Source organism: Magnolia sinica, chromosome 17 (assembly GCF_029962835.1).
Source record: "Magnolia sinica isolate HGM2019 chromosome 17, MsV1, whole genome shotgun sequence".
NCBI classification, from domain to species: Eukaryota; Viridiplantae; Streptophyta; class Magnoliopsida; order Magnoliales; family Magnoliaceae; genus Magnolia; species Magnolia sinica.
In genome coordinates this window covers 37,053,259-37,067,703 of record NC_080589.1, presented here as the reverse complement: position 1 = coordinate 37,067,703, position 14,445 = coordinate 37,053,259, and the positions used below count along the sequence as shown (strand labels likewise).

Sequence of the window (14,445 nt, the reverse complement as noted above, 5' to 3'; positions counted from 1 at the left end):
GAGAAATCCTAGGTCGGATCAAACCTAGTTCGGTCGGACCAACAGAGCCCTGTTTTATCTCCCAGACTGTGCAGAATCCAAGGGATCCACACAACAATTATCAATTCTTTTCTTACCACCTCTACCCACGTCCTTTTAGGCCTTCCCCTTGCACTTCTAGAGCCTTCAAGATTCACCAACTCTCTCCGAACCAGTGCAGTTCTTGGTCTATGTTGCACATGACAAAACCATCTAAGTGTGTTATTTCTCTTGCAATAATTGACTGTCAGTAGGGGGTGAGTTTCCGCAAGTTAGAGAAACAACTAGATGGTGCACCAATAAAAGAAAATTTCGCTCGATGGCTTACAATATGGAATGAGTTCTGTTGTCTTAACTTGCTAATTTACATATGTATGATCTGTGGTACATGTGCTGATAAATGTATCGTTCCTGGTTATCTTTTGGGCATTTTAGTTGAGTTTGTAGAGAATTGGAAGGTAGCTTAGGAATTTACGTAGTTTCATAGGAGCTAGTTGCAGTAATTTGAGGTTTTGGATTTCTCCAAATATTAGCAGAATGGTGCTCAGCATGCTTGTTCAAATATGTGTGTGAAGTGGTAGAAGGATGTGAGATTATTGAATGTTGTGTTTACAATCATGCATATGAAAGGTTTTACATCATTGTCTCCAGCTTGAAGAATTCTCATGTGCTTTCCACTTGTTGATTATCTTTGAGAACCATTTACCTCCACTTGTCCCATACTAACCAATGGCCATCTGCCTACTTTCTATTCTCTTATCCTATGTCGACTTAACAATTACCCAGTGGCAGAAATAAGTCTCGTTGCCACCACCTCCAGTGTCTCACAAATTGGTTGCAACTCATGCAATTGCTCTTTTAACTCCATAGGCATCAATTCTCATTGCGTTTCTTATTCAATTACCAAATAAAAACTGGCCCATATGCTCACTTAACCTCGTTCTTGCTTTTATTTATTTATTTTTACGGCTGGGTAATGTAATGTTATTTACATTTTTTTCGTCAGTAATTCCCGAATTTCATCAATTAGAGAGCTGACAATCACATTATCTTTGAGTAGTTTACTGGCGATTTCAAGTTTCCCGAACCGTCGAAAAGAGGTGACAGATAAGGTGAAGAGGGCAGCAGATGCTTTGGCGCGCCAACTTGAGGAAGCCATGCTCAAGGATCTCTCACAGGCTCTAGGGAACCTTGAACGATGGGTCAAGTTCATCGGAAGGCCTTACCAGGATGCAGCTCAACATTCACTCGACCGTATGCTGGGAATTCAAGAGGAGTTATCAAACATAGGAAAAAAATTGCAAAGGCTACAAATAGAAATCCAAAACCTTCATGTTCGTTGAGATTTTCATTCAACAAAAGTCATTGAGAGAATCCTCCTCATCTACCTGCCTTATATCGTTTGTTGTCTTTATCTACTAAGTACAAATGCATTCTTTTGTGAGTGTTCTGTACCCATTTGTGTAGTTTAGGCCATGGTAGAGGAATAAATGGAGGATGCTAGCTGTCCTGGCATTTTTATTGTAATAAGAAAATATATAAAATGTATCATTCTCTTTTTGGTAGTAAGTGCCAAACTTGATCCAGCGGAGCCATAGCTGTTGACAGGATGTGTTGTAGTGAATATTGAATGGAAGCACTTGATATTGTTTGAATGAATAATTACATTCAGCATTTCTGTTCTTCTTATGGGTGCATTGAGTTGCAATATTGAATCGATTACCAGTAATTAGTAGTAATGGGCAAATTAATGAGTTTTGATTTCCTACTCTAGCATTGGCATTGAGAGGCTTCAAAATTACATTAGTTTCAATTTAGTCATGATGGGAGCATGACTTCAATTCACAGGCTACGGCTAACTCATTATGAAATAGATACCAGGAAATTATATTTCCATTTATTTTCCCACTTCCCTCTTGTTTAGTGAATGCTGAAAATTCAGTATTTAGTTGAACATTCAAACCCAAAGGCAGCCTAAAGAAGATCTAATTGATATCTTTTTCAGCATAGAGAATTGCAATTTGATAGCATGTGCAACTGTCATTTCATACATCGCCCTTCTACGGCCTTGATACATGTTTGTTTTTAATTTTATTTAATTTAATTTAATTTTATTTAATTTTAATTTTATTTATTTTTTATTTTTAAAGAATGCCTATAGCTTTAAAATCCCATCAATATGTGCATTGGGAATTGTAAGTTGGTACTAAATCAAGCTGTCGACCTCACTGCTTGGCCGGGAGAAATAGGAAGGATGACTCAGCCACGTGAGTTTGTGATGAGTAGCATACAAATTGTTTAGGGAGGGAAACAGCCATTGGGTGGATGGTATGTTTGCATGGTTTACTTGGGAAGATGCCTCTCTTTAAATAAACTAGTGGGGGAAATTGGAAGGGAAAGATGGTGGGCATAACATGGTAACAAAAAGAAAAAGAAAGAGTGCATTCATTTACATGCTTGTGTCCTTCATTTCAAATAAAATAAAATCCATGCTCGTGTAAGCCACAAAGTGGATTCCTCGTCTTTTTTTTTTAAAAATTAAAAAAATAATTAAAAAAATAATAATAAAAAAAGAAGAAGAAGAATATAAGCAAAAAGAAAATAATAGGGGTTGGGCTTCATGGGGTATAGGTACAGGAGTGAGGCACAATCTCACTTCTCTTAGTTAAGACAGTTCACTTTGCTTGGTATACAGAAAACAAAAAAGAGGACGTGTATTAGAGATTTGTTTTTAGTATTTCGTACTGGAAAGAATGTGTATTTAAGAACCACCAGCGGTTAAAGACCCCATCCTCTTTCATGGAGAATGCCCTTTTGAATCACCTACCGACTTTCCTTAGATACCCTACTGGTCTTTCTAATTCAACTATATGATAAGCCGTTGAAGTTCACCCTTGTATTTTACCTTGATCGTTTGCCTGGTCGTCCTCTCCATGTGTCATGACCGATGCTATCTAAAACATGAAACCCCTGCATTGAGCGATCTGGATGACCGCTCATTTGTGATACAGATGGCTAAATCATCTACCTGAAATTATGGATCTATATTTTTATTATTGATTAAGTTAATGCCAAGTAATACTTATATTATGGAGATTTATACTTGTATTTATTTAGTTATAATACAGCACTAAGCATGCCGGTCTATAATAATTACATTCACTATTTTCATATATAAATTGCAATATGAGTCTACATATAAGATCATACTGGATATACAATGTATGTAGTGTATCTATTGGAGTGATGTACATGATCCCATCATAATGCATACCCGTTCATGTACAATGTACCAAAGTGACCCCATTATCCACGTAACTTTGGTAATGACAAAAGCATTTTACGAAATTGCTGATCCTGAATGCTGATTTATGAACAGTGAATAAATAGTTTATTTATTTAAAGTTTGACTGATTCGTTGACTAGGATTATCCATTTGGGAAGTTTTTGGGGGCATGGCCAATCAATTCCGATGCTCCACTAGGTCAACAGTCTGGATCACAGAAATTGCAGTGTGCTATTTTAAGGAACAGAGGCTATGCATTGAAGAATGACATGTATGAGGAGTTGGTGAGGAAGTCTATGTTGGAAGAAAGGTAGTGACTAGAAATGGTGTTGTATTTGGGATACAGCTGAACCTTGCGCGTTATTTATGGAAATGATAAAAATAGAAGGTGCATGTGCTCCAACCCTCCAAATTCAATAAGATACATTAGCAACCACTGAACATGCTATTCTCCCCTTTCTTTCTCAATTCACTTTAACAGTAGGGTCTTGGTACAGTTCACCTGTAATTTTATGGGATGTGAAGGGAAAAAGAACAAAAGTCATCGGCCCCAAAACAGAAAAGATAAGCAGATTGTTACTCGGCCTTAGTATGATTATCCATACGCATGAACGCACAGCCATGATGGTTCAAATCCAAAATGTTCAAGCCTTTGGAACAACGCATCAAATTATCATAATCCAAAATTCATGCTGAAAGAATGATCCTAAACGTCTGAAAAGTTGCCATCAAATGGATGGTTGAAATGGTAAAATAGCGTACGCCTGCATGAGCATGGACTCTCTCTCTCTCTCTCTCTCTCTCTCTCAATGAATAAATAAAAGGAAATCTTCCACAGTGCTCTCTGTAAGTAAAAGAAGCAAATCAAAAGGGTTGGCGGTTCACAATGCTCTATTTGATATTACCTTGGGCCGGCTGTTTGTCTTTCTTTAGGATGTATGATTTTTTATTTTTTTATTTTTTATTTTTATTTTTATTTTTTAATTTTTTTAATTTTTTTTTTTAACACACGCACACACCCCGCACACACGCCATGGTGGGATTTCACCACATATAGGTACTCGAACCCTTGACCAGGCGTTGAAACTCTTGAGAGTCTACCACTGGAGCAAGAGTAAGGAACCAGGGTGTATGCTTTGAACAGAGAGAACTCAGCACATACAACTGAGACGAAAACCCACTCATCAGGCTGGCTACAGCTTTAAAATCAGTGCATGACCTATGGTTTAACTCTTAAGCATTCGTGTGGACCACCTGATGAGTTGATTGCTCTAAATTTTTTTCCTCCAGTTTATCTTACTGGTTTTTATCATCATTTTCACCGTTTGGATGTTTCGCTGAAGTGACCCATAAGCAGAAAATAAAAAGTTGTACATTAAGCTAACATGCAACATTGTACGTGATCGTTTTTCTTCTATAAAGTTGCTTTATTTAAAAGCACGGATTTCCCTATCAGCTACACGTAAAAGATCTGGGACCTACTATTTACACCCACCCTTTTTTGCTGCACACATTTGAGCATGAGGATGAGCTAAAATGGTGGTAAACTATCTGTTAACACTCGATTTAATGGTCTCAGATCGGACAACAGCGTAGATAATACCACGTGACAACAATATTTTGGTATAAAGGCAAATATAAATTTTCTATTATTTTAATAGCCCAATTCGACCGAAACACCAGTTGTCATAAGTAGCATGAAAAATGATAAATGCAGCTGACTACTACTGTTATAGGACATGTGTCACATAAAACAGTAAAGTCTGAGAGGCCACCGTAGGCTAACCACATTAGCATCACACGATGGATGGTCAATAAGGGCTGAATAGGGTCAAGCTAGTATAGACACCTTACCCACAGTGGGAATGAACTACTCTTTGACTTAAATAAGGCTATGATAAAAATCACTCCGTGGTATGATATCTGTCAGATGACCATACAAATTAGGAAGGATGCATTTCATTTAGATCCCGATGAGAACTAATGAACTAGACTGGCAGATTATGGGCTAGACCAATCCATTCTTGACCAAACTGTCGAAAACACCTTGGAGACTCGAAATACACACCTCTAATAAACTATATCTAGCTAATATATATATATATATATATATATATATATAAAGAGCCCTTGGCATGACCATAAATGATTAATGGGCCGATTAGCGGGCCCACAACTTGACATTATCAAATATCAATCGGTTGTTTAGGTTCTCAAGAAACTTCGGCGACACACAACTTTGATCAAATCATATTTTTCAAACTCCAAAGGCATTAAAAATCCAAAAGGGTCGGGTTGAAAGGATCCTCAGAACATTTTGAGAAAATCATCGGTCCGATTAACCAACACTAAATTTGGTAAAGCATAGATCGTGGCCACTCATCTTGATTCTTTGAAATCCTAGAATCCTTTGTGCGTAGTAACTGCAATGCAAAAAAAGAAAAAAAAAAGAAAAAAGAAGAAGAAGAAGAAGATAAAATAGACAATTGGTCCTTAAAGGGTTGTGTAAGTGCTTATATGTTTAGCACAAGGTTGTTAAATTTCGTAAGACGAAAGATACACAATGATACTGGTCAGATAGCAAGTACGGTCAAATCACAACTACACTTCATCTCTTGAAGATCAGCTCAAGGTATGCTTATCAACTCAAGAGGTTGCTTGATTTTAAGTTTATTAAGATTAGAAGATTTTTGTATTAGCCAACCAATATGTGATATAACCCTATAAAGACCTTAGGTTAGGTGCTTTCAAAAATTGTTTATTTTAAGTTATCTTATGATGTAATTTCTCTGGAGTTTAGCCTAATTTCAGGTTCAGCCAACATAATTTCTTCGACTAACCTAACTTCAGGTTTGGGCTAAAATTCAGATTTTAATATTTAAAAACTATGTTCCAAATTCGGCTAGCCTAACTTTAAGTTTGACTAGCCTAATATGAAGTTCGACTAGCCCGAGTGTAGTTCGGGTCAAATTCCAGCAATGAATTCTCAGATTTTTGAAGGAATTCACCCAACCGAATTGGATATTTGATTAGTCGAATTTTGTCTTGGGCCAACCGAATTTTGAATAAATCTTATCCTGCGTAATTCGATAGCCGTTAGAACGGATTCGTTGGAATCCAGCCAGTCGAACCTATTCTTGCGCTAGCCGAATTTTCAAATCCTTTGACTATAAATAGAGACCTTATCTTATTCTAAATTACAATGAAAAATCACTCAAAACCTTCTACGGGTGAGAGAGAAGTTCAGGTACTCGTCAAGCTAATTGTGTAGTATTTATAAATTTATTTAAGCTTATTCACTTCCCTTTCTCAAGCTAATTTCAATTAAATTTTAGAGAGTAGTCTATATCATTGATGACTCTTGCTCAACAAAACATTCATGCTACATGGTCCAAACAGATGAGATTGAACTATGGCATCAACGTCTTTAATATATAAATTATAGAGATCTATATAAATTGAGCAAAAGAGATCACTTACGTGGCTTATCCAAATTAAAAAGAATAGAAAATAAAGTATGTGGTGCCTGTCAGATAGGCAAGTAGATTAGGAGTAGTCACAAGAAAGTGAACTCCTTATCTACTACACGACCTCTTGAACTATTCCATATGGATTTACTTGGACCAACTAGAACAGAGAGTAGAGGCGAAATGAATTATTTTTTAGTTGTAGTTGATGACTATACTAGATATTTTTGGGTAACCTTTTTAAGAGAAAAATCAGATGCTTTTGACAAAGTCAAAAAACTTATAAAACGCATTCAGACTGAAAAATAACTATCTGTGATCCGAATAAGGAGTGATCATGGAATTGAATTCGAGAATAACAATTTTGAGAAATACTCCCATAACCATGGAATATTGCATGAATTTTTTTTCTCCTAAAACTCCTCAGCAAAATGGGGTTGCTGAAAGAAAAAATAGAGTTTTACAAGAAATAGCTAGTGTAATGCTAAATAGCATGAATTTGCTTAAATATTTTTGGGCTGAAGCTGTGAATACTGCATGTTATATAATTAATCGTGTCTACATTAGAATAGCTAAAAACAAAACAACTTATGAATTATAGTTTAACAAAAAGGCTATTGTTAAATATTTTCAAACTTTTGGAAGCTAAATGCTTTATTTTACGTGACTGTGAAAATTTGGGTAAATTTGAAGCTAAAAGTGATGAGGAAATATTTCTAGGTTATGCTTTAAATAGTCGAGCATATTGGGTTATAAACAAAAGAACCAGGGTTATACAAGAATTGATAAATGTTGTGATTGATGATCAACCGATCATACCCAGTCTTGATTAAGATGATGACGATAATGATAAAACTTGGTTAATCAACCTAAATCATCATCTAAATCATATAATACTAAGTTAAGATTAGTCAAAGACCATTCAACTGATCAAATACTTAATGACTCTCACATTGGTGTTCAGAGCAAAAGACAACTTGAAAATATATGCAATCATGTTTGCTTCACTTCCCAGATTGAACCGTCTAATGTAAATGAGGCGGCTAATGTAAATGAAGCACTAGCTGATGAAAGTTGGATCTTGGCCATGCAACAAGAATTAAATCAATTTGTAAGAAATGATGTATGATATTTGAAATTGTGGTAAAGACCGCTATAATGGAAGTAGGAATCGGTCAAAGTGTCCCGATGGGGTGAATAGGACTTTATAAACTTTTATGACAATTTAAAATCCTATTAACCTAATCTTGATTTAATGTGCAATTATCAAGATATACTCATTTTAACTCTGCAGGCTTCTAGGCCTAGTAGAAGATTCAATCACAAGACTACTTAGTATTTAAACAAGATATGGGACTTAGTCTATGATGAATGAAATATGTGAAAGTATGTGGGATGTGAGTCTTATCAGTTACAAATATTCATATTGTCATGCTTGCATGTGATCATTCAGAGTAAACACAATAAGAGAATATGTAAATATCAATCCCAAATATAGTCGTTTATAGTGGTTCAGATATGTGCCTACTCCACTCCCGGTGGATGCACTCATCCCTTGAGTGTACTGGATTTCACTAACGAAGGTTTCAAATCAGGTTTACCTTTAAATTTTACAACCTACATAAGGTCGACTTTAGGACCTACACAAGGTACCTAAACATGCCTACACAAGGCAAACGTTTATGCCCTATATAAGAGGAAAGGTCTTATACAAAGCACCTAGGTTTTATGCCCTACACAAGAGTAAATGTCACGCCCTAAACTCGAAAACCGGCCTCACAAAATTTTTGATCGCCAAATCCGGTGCCGACAGCCTCCGTAGTACCCCATTCTTGGCTCCCAGCGCCCATGCACCAGATTCTGATATTGGGACCTAATAAGGAGAATTTTTCAATGTACATTTAATTCGTAATAAGCATAACCACAAGTATACCTAAATAAAAAAGGCAACATCATCATCACATATCCACTAATATATACATTTGAATATAATGCTGAAAGGGAAATACATATGTATTAAAATCAAGCTCCAGAAGTCCGCTGCACGCTCCAAGTTCAACGCTCCTGCGACCTAATGCCACCTGCACGCATCTATCGTGCATAAATTTATAGAAAGCTTAGAGGGTAGTGAAAGTGTGTGTAAGGTAAGTGCCAAGTATACAATAAAACTCATAAATCATACATCATCGGAATAAGTGAAAATACCGACAAGATCATGAATCATACGATATCAGAGTAAGCGGAAATATACTGGTAAGTCCATGAGTCATATAATATCAGAGTACGCAATGCAGATCATAATAAGCTAAATATCATATACTGCAGATGCAATGTAATATGCAGATCCTACCAAGTCCATCTAAGCCATATAAGTGCAGAAATGTATTAATCCAAAATGTCGTACACCGCGGATGAAATGCAATATGCAATGCGAATGAAATGACCAAGCTGGAGTGAAGTCGGGATGATAGTACGTAGTATCGCAGGCTATGGGGTCCATCACAAGGGAATTCCATCAAAACCAGTCCCATACCTAAATTTGGATAGTCAAATATAATGTGGTAAACTCCTGATCTCAGGTTAGTTGTGCGCCTCAACCGAAATCCTTTCCATTGCGAAGGTACACGTAATAAATAGTTGCACACCACTAGCCCGAGTGGATAGTGAATGAATGAATGAATGAGTATGCAAATCCAGCTTAATAAGTCCATGTATCAATACTGTGCATCTCTGGGATCATCACCGAGGTCTAGTATACTCCACATTGATTGTCGCCTCCTTAGCTGCACAGCCCAGCGAGTGAGAGAGACCATACTATCCGTCTGACTAGTAGTTTGCTAATACCTACCCGACTTGTCGATAGTGGACTCATTTGCGAGCTGGTCAAACTCAGCCTAGCTTACAGTCCCCTCACTTGGGTGGATAAGGCCACACCCCCTCCTAACCAACCATGACACAGTGGAAGACGCGGCCTACTGGTATTCGACACTCGGGCGCTTATGTATCCACTCGGTCTAGACGTTGGGGTGTCTCCTGGCCTCAGAGGTTTAAGGACTTTCACCCACGGACATCCAAAGTGCCTAGATGCTCGAACCAAATATTTTCGGTGTCCCCTCTGACCATCCACGACATGCCTATGAAGGTCACATCCCTAATGTCGCTAGGGCGTACAGTAATCACGTCACACATATGCGAAATGCATGAGTCATACCCTCCAGTCATGCAACAATCTTGCGCGTACTGCGCGCTCATGTGGGTAACTCCTATCAGTGAGTCCCATAAATAGTTTGCCCAATGGCATATGCTATGATCAGTCACTACTCATATCAAGCATACATATGATGCATATGGGCATGAGTCATGGAGTTATACTAAGCATGTTATATGGTGATGAACTATCCTCACAACGAAGATGGGCCTAGACGGCCTACACACAACAAGTATGGGCCTATCAATGGGCCCTAGGGAGAGTTATAATGCGGATATTTAACCAACATTATTCTTACAATGTGGACGTTAAACCATCATTGCTCCAAGGCATGGCCCGCCATAAACATCATTACATAAACCATGGGGAATCACACATTGCAATGGACTTGATATATATCCCATTGGGCCTTGACCCATGGGCCTCAAATACATCAAATGGGCCTCATATATATCAAGGTGGGCCTCAATAATGGGCTTCATATATCACATTACGCCTAATCAAATGGGCCCCAAGTATATCACATCGAGCCTAATCAAATGGGTCGAATTAATGAACCGAATCAAATGGGCCAAGTCAAATGGGCTGAGTTGAATGGGCTAATTCAAATGGGATGAACACAATTCATCTATTTTTAGATATCAAGATAGAGTATTGTAAAAACGAATCATATCAAAAGATCAACTGGACCATATCATATCTAACTGTGGTGATAATGATTTCCACGGTTAAATTCTAGTGGGCCCCATCATAGGGTTTATTTCCCATCTAGCCTATTCATAAGGTCACAAAGACCTAGATTTAAAGGGAAAAAATATCATATAGGTCCAAACTTGGTAGCCCAAGGGATTTAATGGTGGACGTTCAAACCCACTGTTTTTAGTAATGTGGTCCACCTGATAACTGGATCTGCTTCATTTTTCTTTTAATCTCAAGCCTTAAAACAACCTCCCAAAATGGTTGGGTAGTATGGATACAACACATGCATCATGGTGGGTCCCATAGATGGATGACGTGGATGAAACAAGTGGGACCCACATAACTTGGTGACGCCACTCAGCAGCTATGTAGCTGGAGTGAGGTACATTAGCCGTCCCACTCCCATACGTGGGGACGGTGTGGGTTAAACACAACGTCAGTGGGTCCCACGTGGGGCCCACCATAACGTTAATCTTCCATCCAATCTGTGGATAAGGTCACACAGACTCGGATAAAGAGGAAAAAAAATTTCATAACGATTCAAAGCTTCTGTGAACCCAAACAGGGTTTCAATGGTAGACATTCAACCCACCATTGCTCCTTGTAGTGTGGACCACCTGAGTTCCACATACGGTTGATTTTTGGGGTGGCCCACAGCTAGAAGGGGGGCCCACCAAATGCACGGCTCTGATGTTCATCTCACACCACGACTGGGACCCATGTCCCTGCCCACTGCTCAATGCAGCAGGAAGCTACTACAGCGTCCTCTGGACGGCAGTAGCAGCAACACCCGTTGCCTAATTTTTTTTGTTTTTCTATGGTTTTTCGTAGGTGGGGCCTGCATCAGCAGAATCCAACCCAACCATTGGATTTTAGGACTCAAGACGGACCAAACAAGCCGAATATTCGACATGTTTTGGCATGTAGAAATATCAAAGTGGGTCCTAACAGATTTGGACGGTAGAAATCACAGTTTTCTATGCTATGGCCCACTTGATTATCGGATTGGCTTCATTTTTCGGCTCAATGCCTAAAATGGGCTGAGAAATAGGATGGATGGCATGGATCATATTCATACATCAAGGTGGGGCCTACATGAGCAGCCCACCCCAAGGCTTTGAAACAAGCTAATATTTTTGTTGTTTGGTGGTCAGTACACCACACCGTCAGTTCACACTTCACTACATGGCCACGTCCGGCGTCCCTGGACACTGGACGATTTGAATGCAACACTTATTTAAGGTGGGCCCCACCTATAGACGTGCTACTAGGTGGGCCACCAAATGGTTGTATAGTGTGGATAAGACATACATCAAGGTGGGGTACATCTGGGTGGGCCACACAGCCATATCATCACACCATAAATATGAGAGAGAGAGAGAGAGAGAGAGAGAGAGAGAGAGAGAGAGAGGGACACGTGCAATGGAGGGACCCCGACACTATGGGCCCTCCCTTCCATGCATTCAATCATACATCAAGTGGGTCCCAATACATGTGGGCCCACCAAATCAAAAATCGATGGTGGAGATTCCTTCTCCACCAAAATGAAAGGTCTAGATGACTCCTTTTAAACTACAAAGTAAACATCATGATAGAGTCCATGGAGAATGGCCCCATTATGGAATGATTATGAGAATCATAGTGAGCCATCGGCCACACCTAGGGTCCAAAGTGGGATCCATACCATCAATCGGTAGGCCTCACTTGGCCCCTCATTAAAAATACAAAAATCTAAGCCTACGGAACACCCACCGTTAGATCTCCCATTCCTTCTTCCGCCAATGCATGCTAGAGCTCCAATGGATGATATTCAACGGTGGAGATTGGTTTTGGATGGTTGGATTGGGTGGTGGAGGTGGGTCACACCTAGCTTTCTCATGGAGATACAATCCACCTTTCTCCTTAGATTGAGTCGGCTTAGACGTGGTGTTCGATTTTAGGTAATAATCCCATGATTGTGTTTTTTCAGCAAGACTATCGAGGTAATCCCATACCTCGTCGACATTTTTATTAATGAATTCTCTATTACACATTGTCTCGACCATTTGGCGCATGGAAGATGTCAGTCCATCGTAGAAAAAATTTGTGATGCGCCATGTTTCAAAGCTGTGTTGTGGGCATGAACTGACCAAATCCTTGAACCTTTCCCAATATTGGTAAAATGTTTCATCCTCCTTTTGGGTGAAGTTCATGATTGCTTTTCTAAGGGTAATCGTTTTATGATGTGGAAAAAATTTCTTTATAAATTTCCTCTGCATATCATTCCATGTGCCAATGGATCTAGGACGCAGTGAATGTAACTACTCTTAGCCTTCTCCTTCAAGGAAAAGGAAAGAGTTTTAGCCTGACTGTGTCCTCAGACACATTTTGAAAATATAAAGTGGCTATGATCTCATCAAACTCTTTCAAATGTAGATATGATTCTTCAGATTCAAGCCCATGGAACTTAAGAAGGAGTTGGATAACCCCTGGCTTGATGTCCATATGTCCTGTATTTTCAGGAAAAATCATGCATGAAGGTGTACTCACCCCCGCTGGTTGTAAATAATCTCGTAAAGTACGAGGTGGGGGTGCTTGATGCACCTTATTCTCATCCCGAATGTCCTCTACCTTAGGTTGGGGTAGAAGAGGTTGATTTTCATCCATCACTTCAATTAACTCAGGGGATTTCGAGTGGTGTTTGGTCCTGCGATGGATAGTTAACCCCTCAACCTATCCTCCTTCAGTCAAGAGACGTCGAGTGTTGTCACGGGCCCACTTGGGCATGAAACACTTACAGCCCTCAATCAAATTCGAAACCTAATCATAAGAAAGGAAAAGAAAATTTAGAAAGAAAGAGAGGGTTGAAAAGAAGTTACCAAATTGGAGTCCTTAAGTTAAAAACCTGTAAAAAAAACAAAACAAGTCAGTTTCTAAAGAGAATGTCTAAAATTAGAAAATCCTTAAAAAGAAAGATAGAAGTAAACTAGTTTCTAAAAGAAGAAATTCCTAAAGGAATGTGGAAATTTCTAAAATAAATTAGGAAAGTCCTAAACTAGAAAGTAAGTTACTAAAAGAGATCTAAAAAATAGAAAGTAGAGAAAGATCTTACCGAATTAGAAATTTCTATCTTAAAAGCCTATAAAATAGGAAAGTTAGTTTCTAAACAAAAAATCTACAAGTAGAAAATTTCTAAAAATAAGTTAGGAACCAAAGTTAGAGTCCAAAAGAGTTAGAATTAGAAAGTTACTAAAAATAAAAATAGAAAGTTAGTTTCTAAAAAAGGGAAAAATTTTTAAAACTAGAAAATAGAAAGTTACTTAAAAGAAGAATCTAAATCTAAAATTAGAAAAGTACAGAAAGTAAGAGGAGAAGTTAGAAAGATTGTACCAAATGAGAAGTTCCTATGTTAGGATCATGTAAAAGAAAACAAAAGAGATTAGTTTTTAAAATAGAAAGTCTAAAGTAGAAAGTTCCTACAATTGAAATAGAAAGTTAGGTTCTAACAAGGAAAGTTCCCTAAACCTAGCAGCTAAGTTAGTTTTTAAAAAGAAGACCCAGAATTAGAAAGTTGCTAAAAATAAAATAAAGGAAAGAGAAGTTAGTTTCTAAAATTAGAAAGAATTTCTAAAAAGGGAAATAACTAACCTAGTTTCTAAAAGCAAAAGAGGAAAGTTTCTAAAAATAAACTATTTCCTAAAAATAGAAAAATACTAGAATTAGAAAATTTCTAAAACTCAAACCCTAATTCTAAAAATAGAAAAAGTAGAGGAATTAGAAAGGGATTA

The 14,445-nt window shown here is 38.0% G+C and overlaps 1 protein-coding gene and 1 non-coding gene across 4 annotated transcripts in view; both read left to right on the top strand.

Annotated features, from left to right (window-relative positions):
- LOC131230969 (probable transmembrane GTPase FZO-like, chloroplastic) overlaps positions 1 to 1,700 on the top strand; it is a 126,105-nt gene extending 124,405 nt beyond the window's left edge. Inside the window, exon 12 of one of the 3 annotated variants that reach the window (XR_009164154.1) lies at positions 1,079 to 1,214. Coding sequence is in view for 2 of the 3 variants with exons in the window: in XM_058227002.1 (XP_058082985.1) it covers positions 1,049 to 1,361 (313 nt within the window). In the remaining variant the exon portion in view is untranslated. Of the gene's footprint in view, positions 1 to 1,048 lie in introns of all 3 variants that reach the window. The other 2 variants (XM_058227002.1, XM_058227003.1) reach the window with 2 other exon arrangements.
- An 11,081-nt stretch (positions 1,701 to 12,781) lies between these two features.
- On the top strand, positions 12,782 to 12,888 carry LOC131232031 (small nucleolar RNA R71). Its single transcript, XR_009164638.1, has one exon. It is a non-coding gene; the product is annotated as a small nucleolar RNA R71 (small nucleolar RNA).
- The last annotated feature ends 1,557 nt before the right edge of the window (positions 12,889 to 14,445 follow it).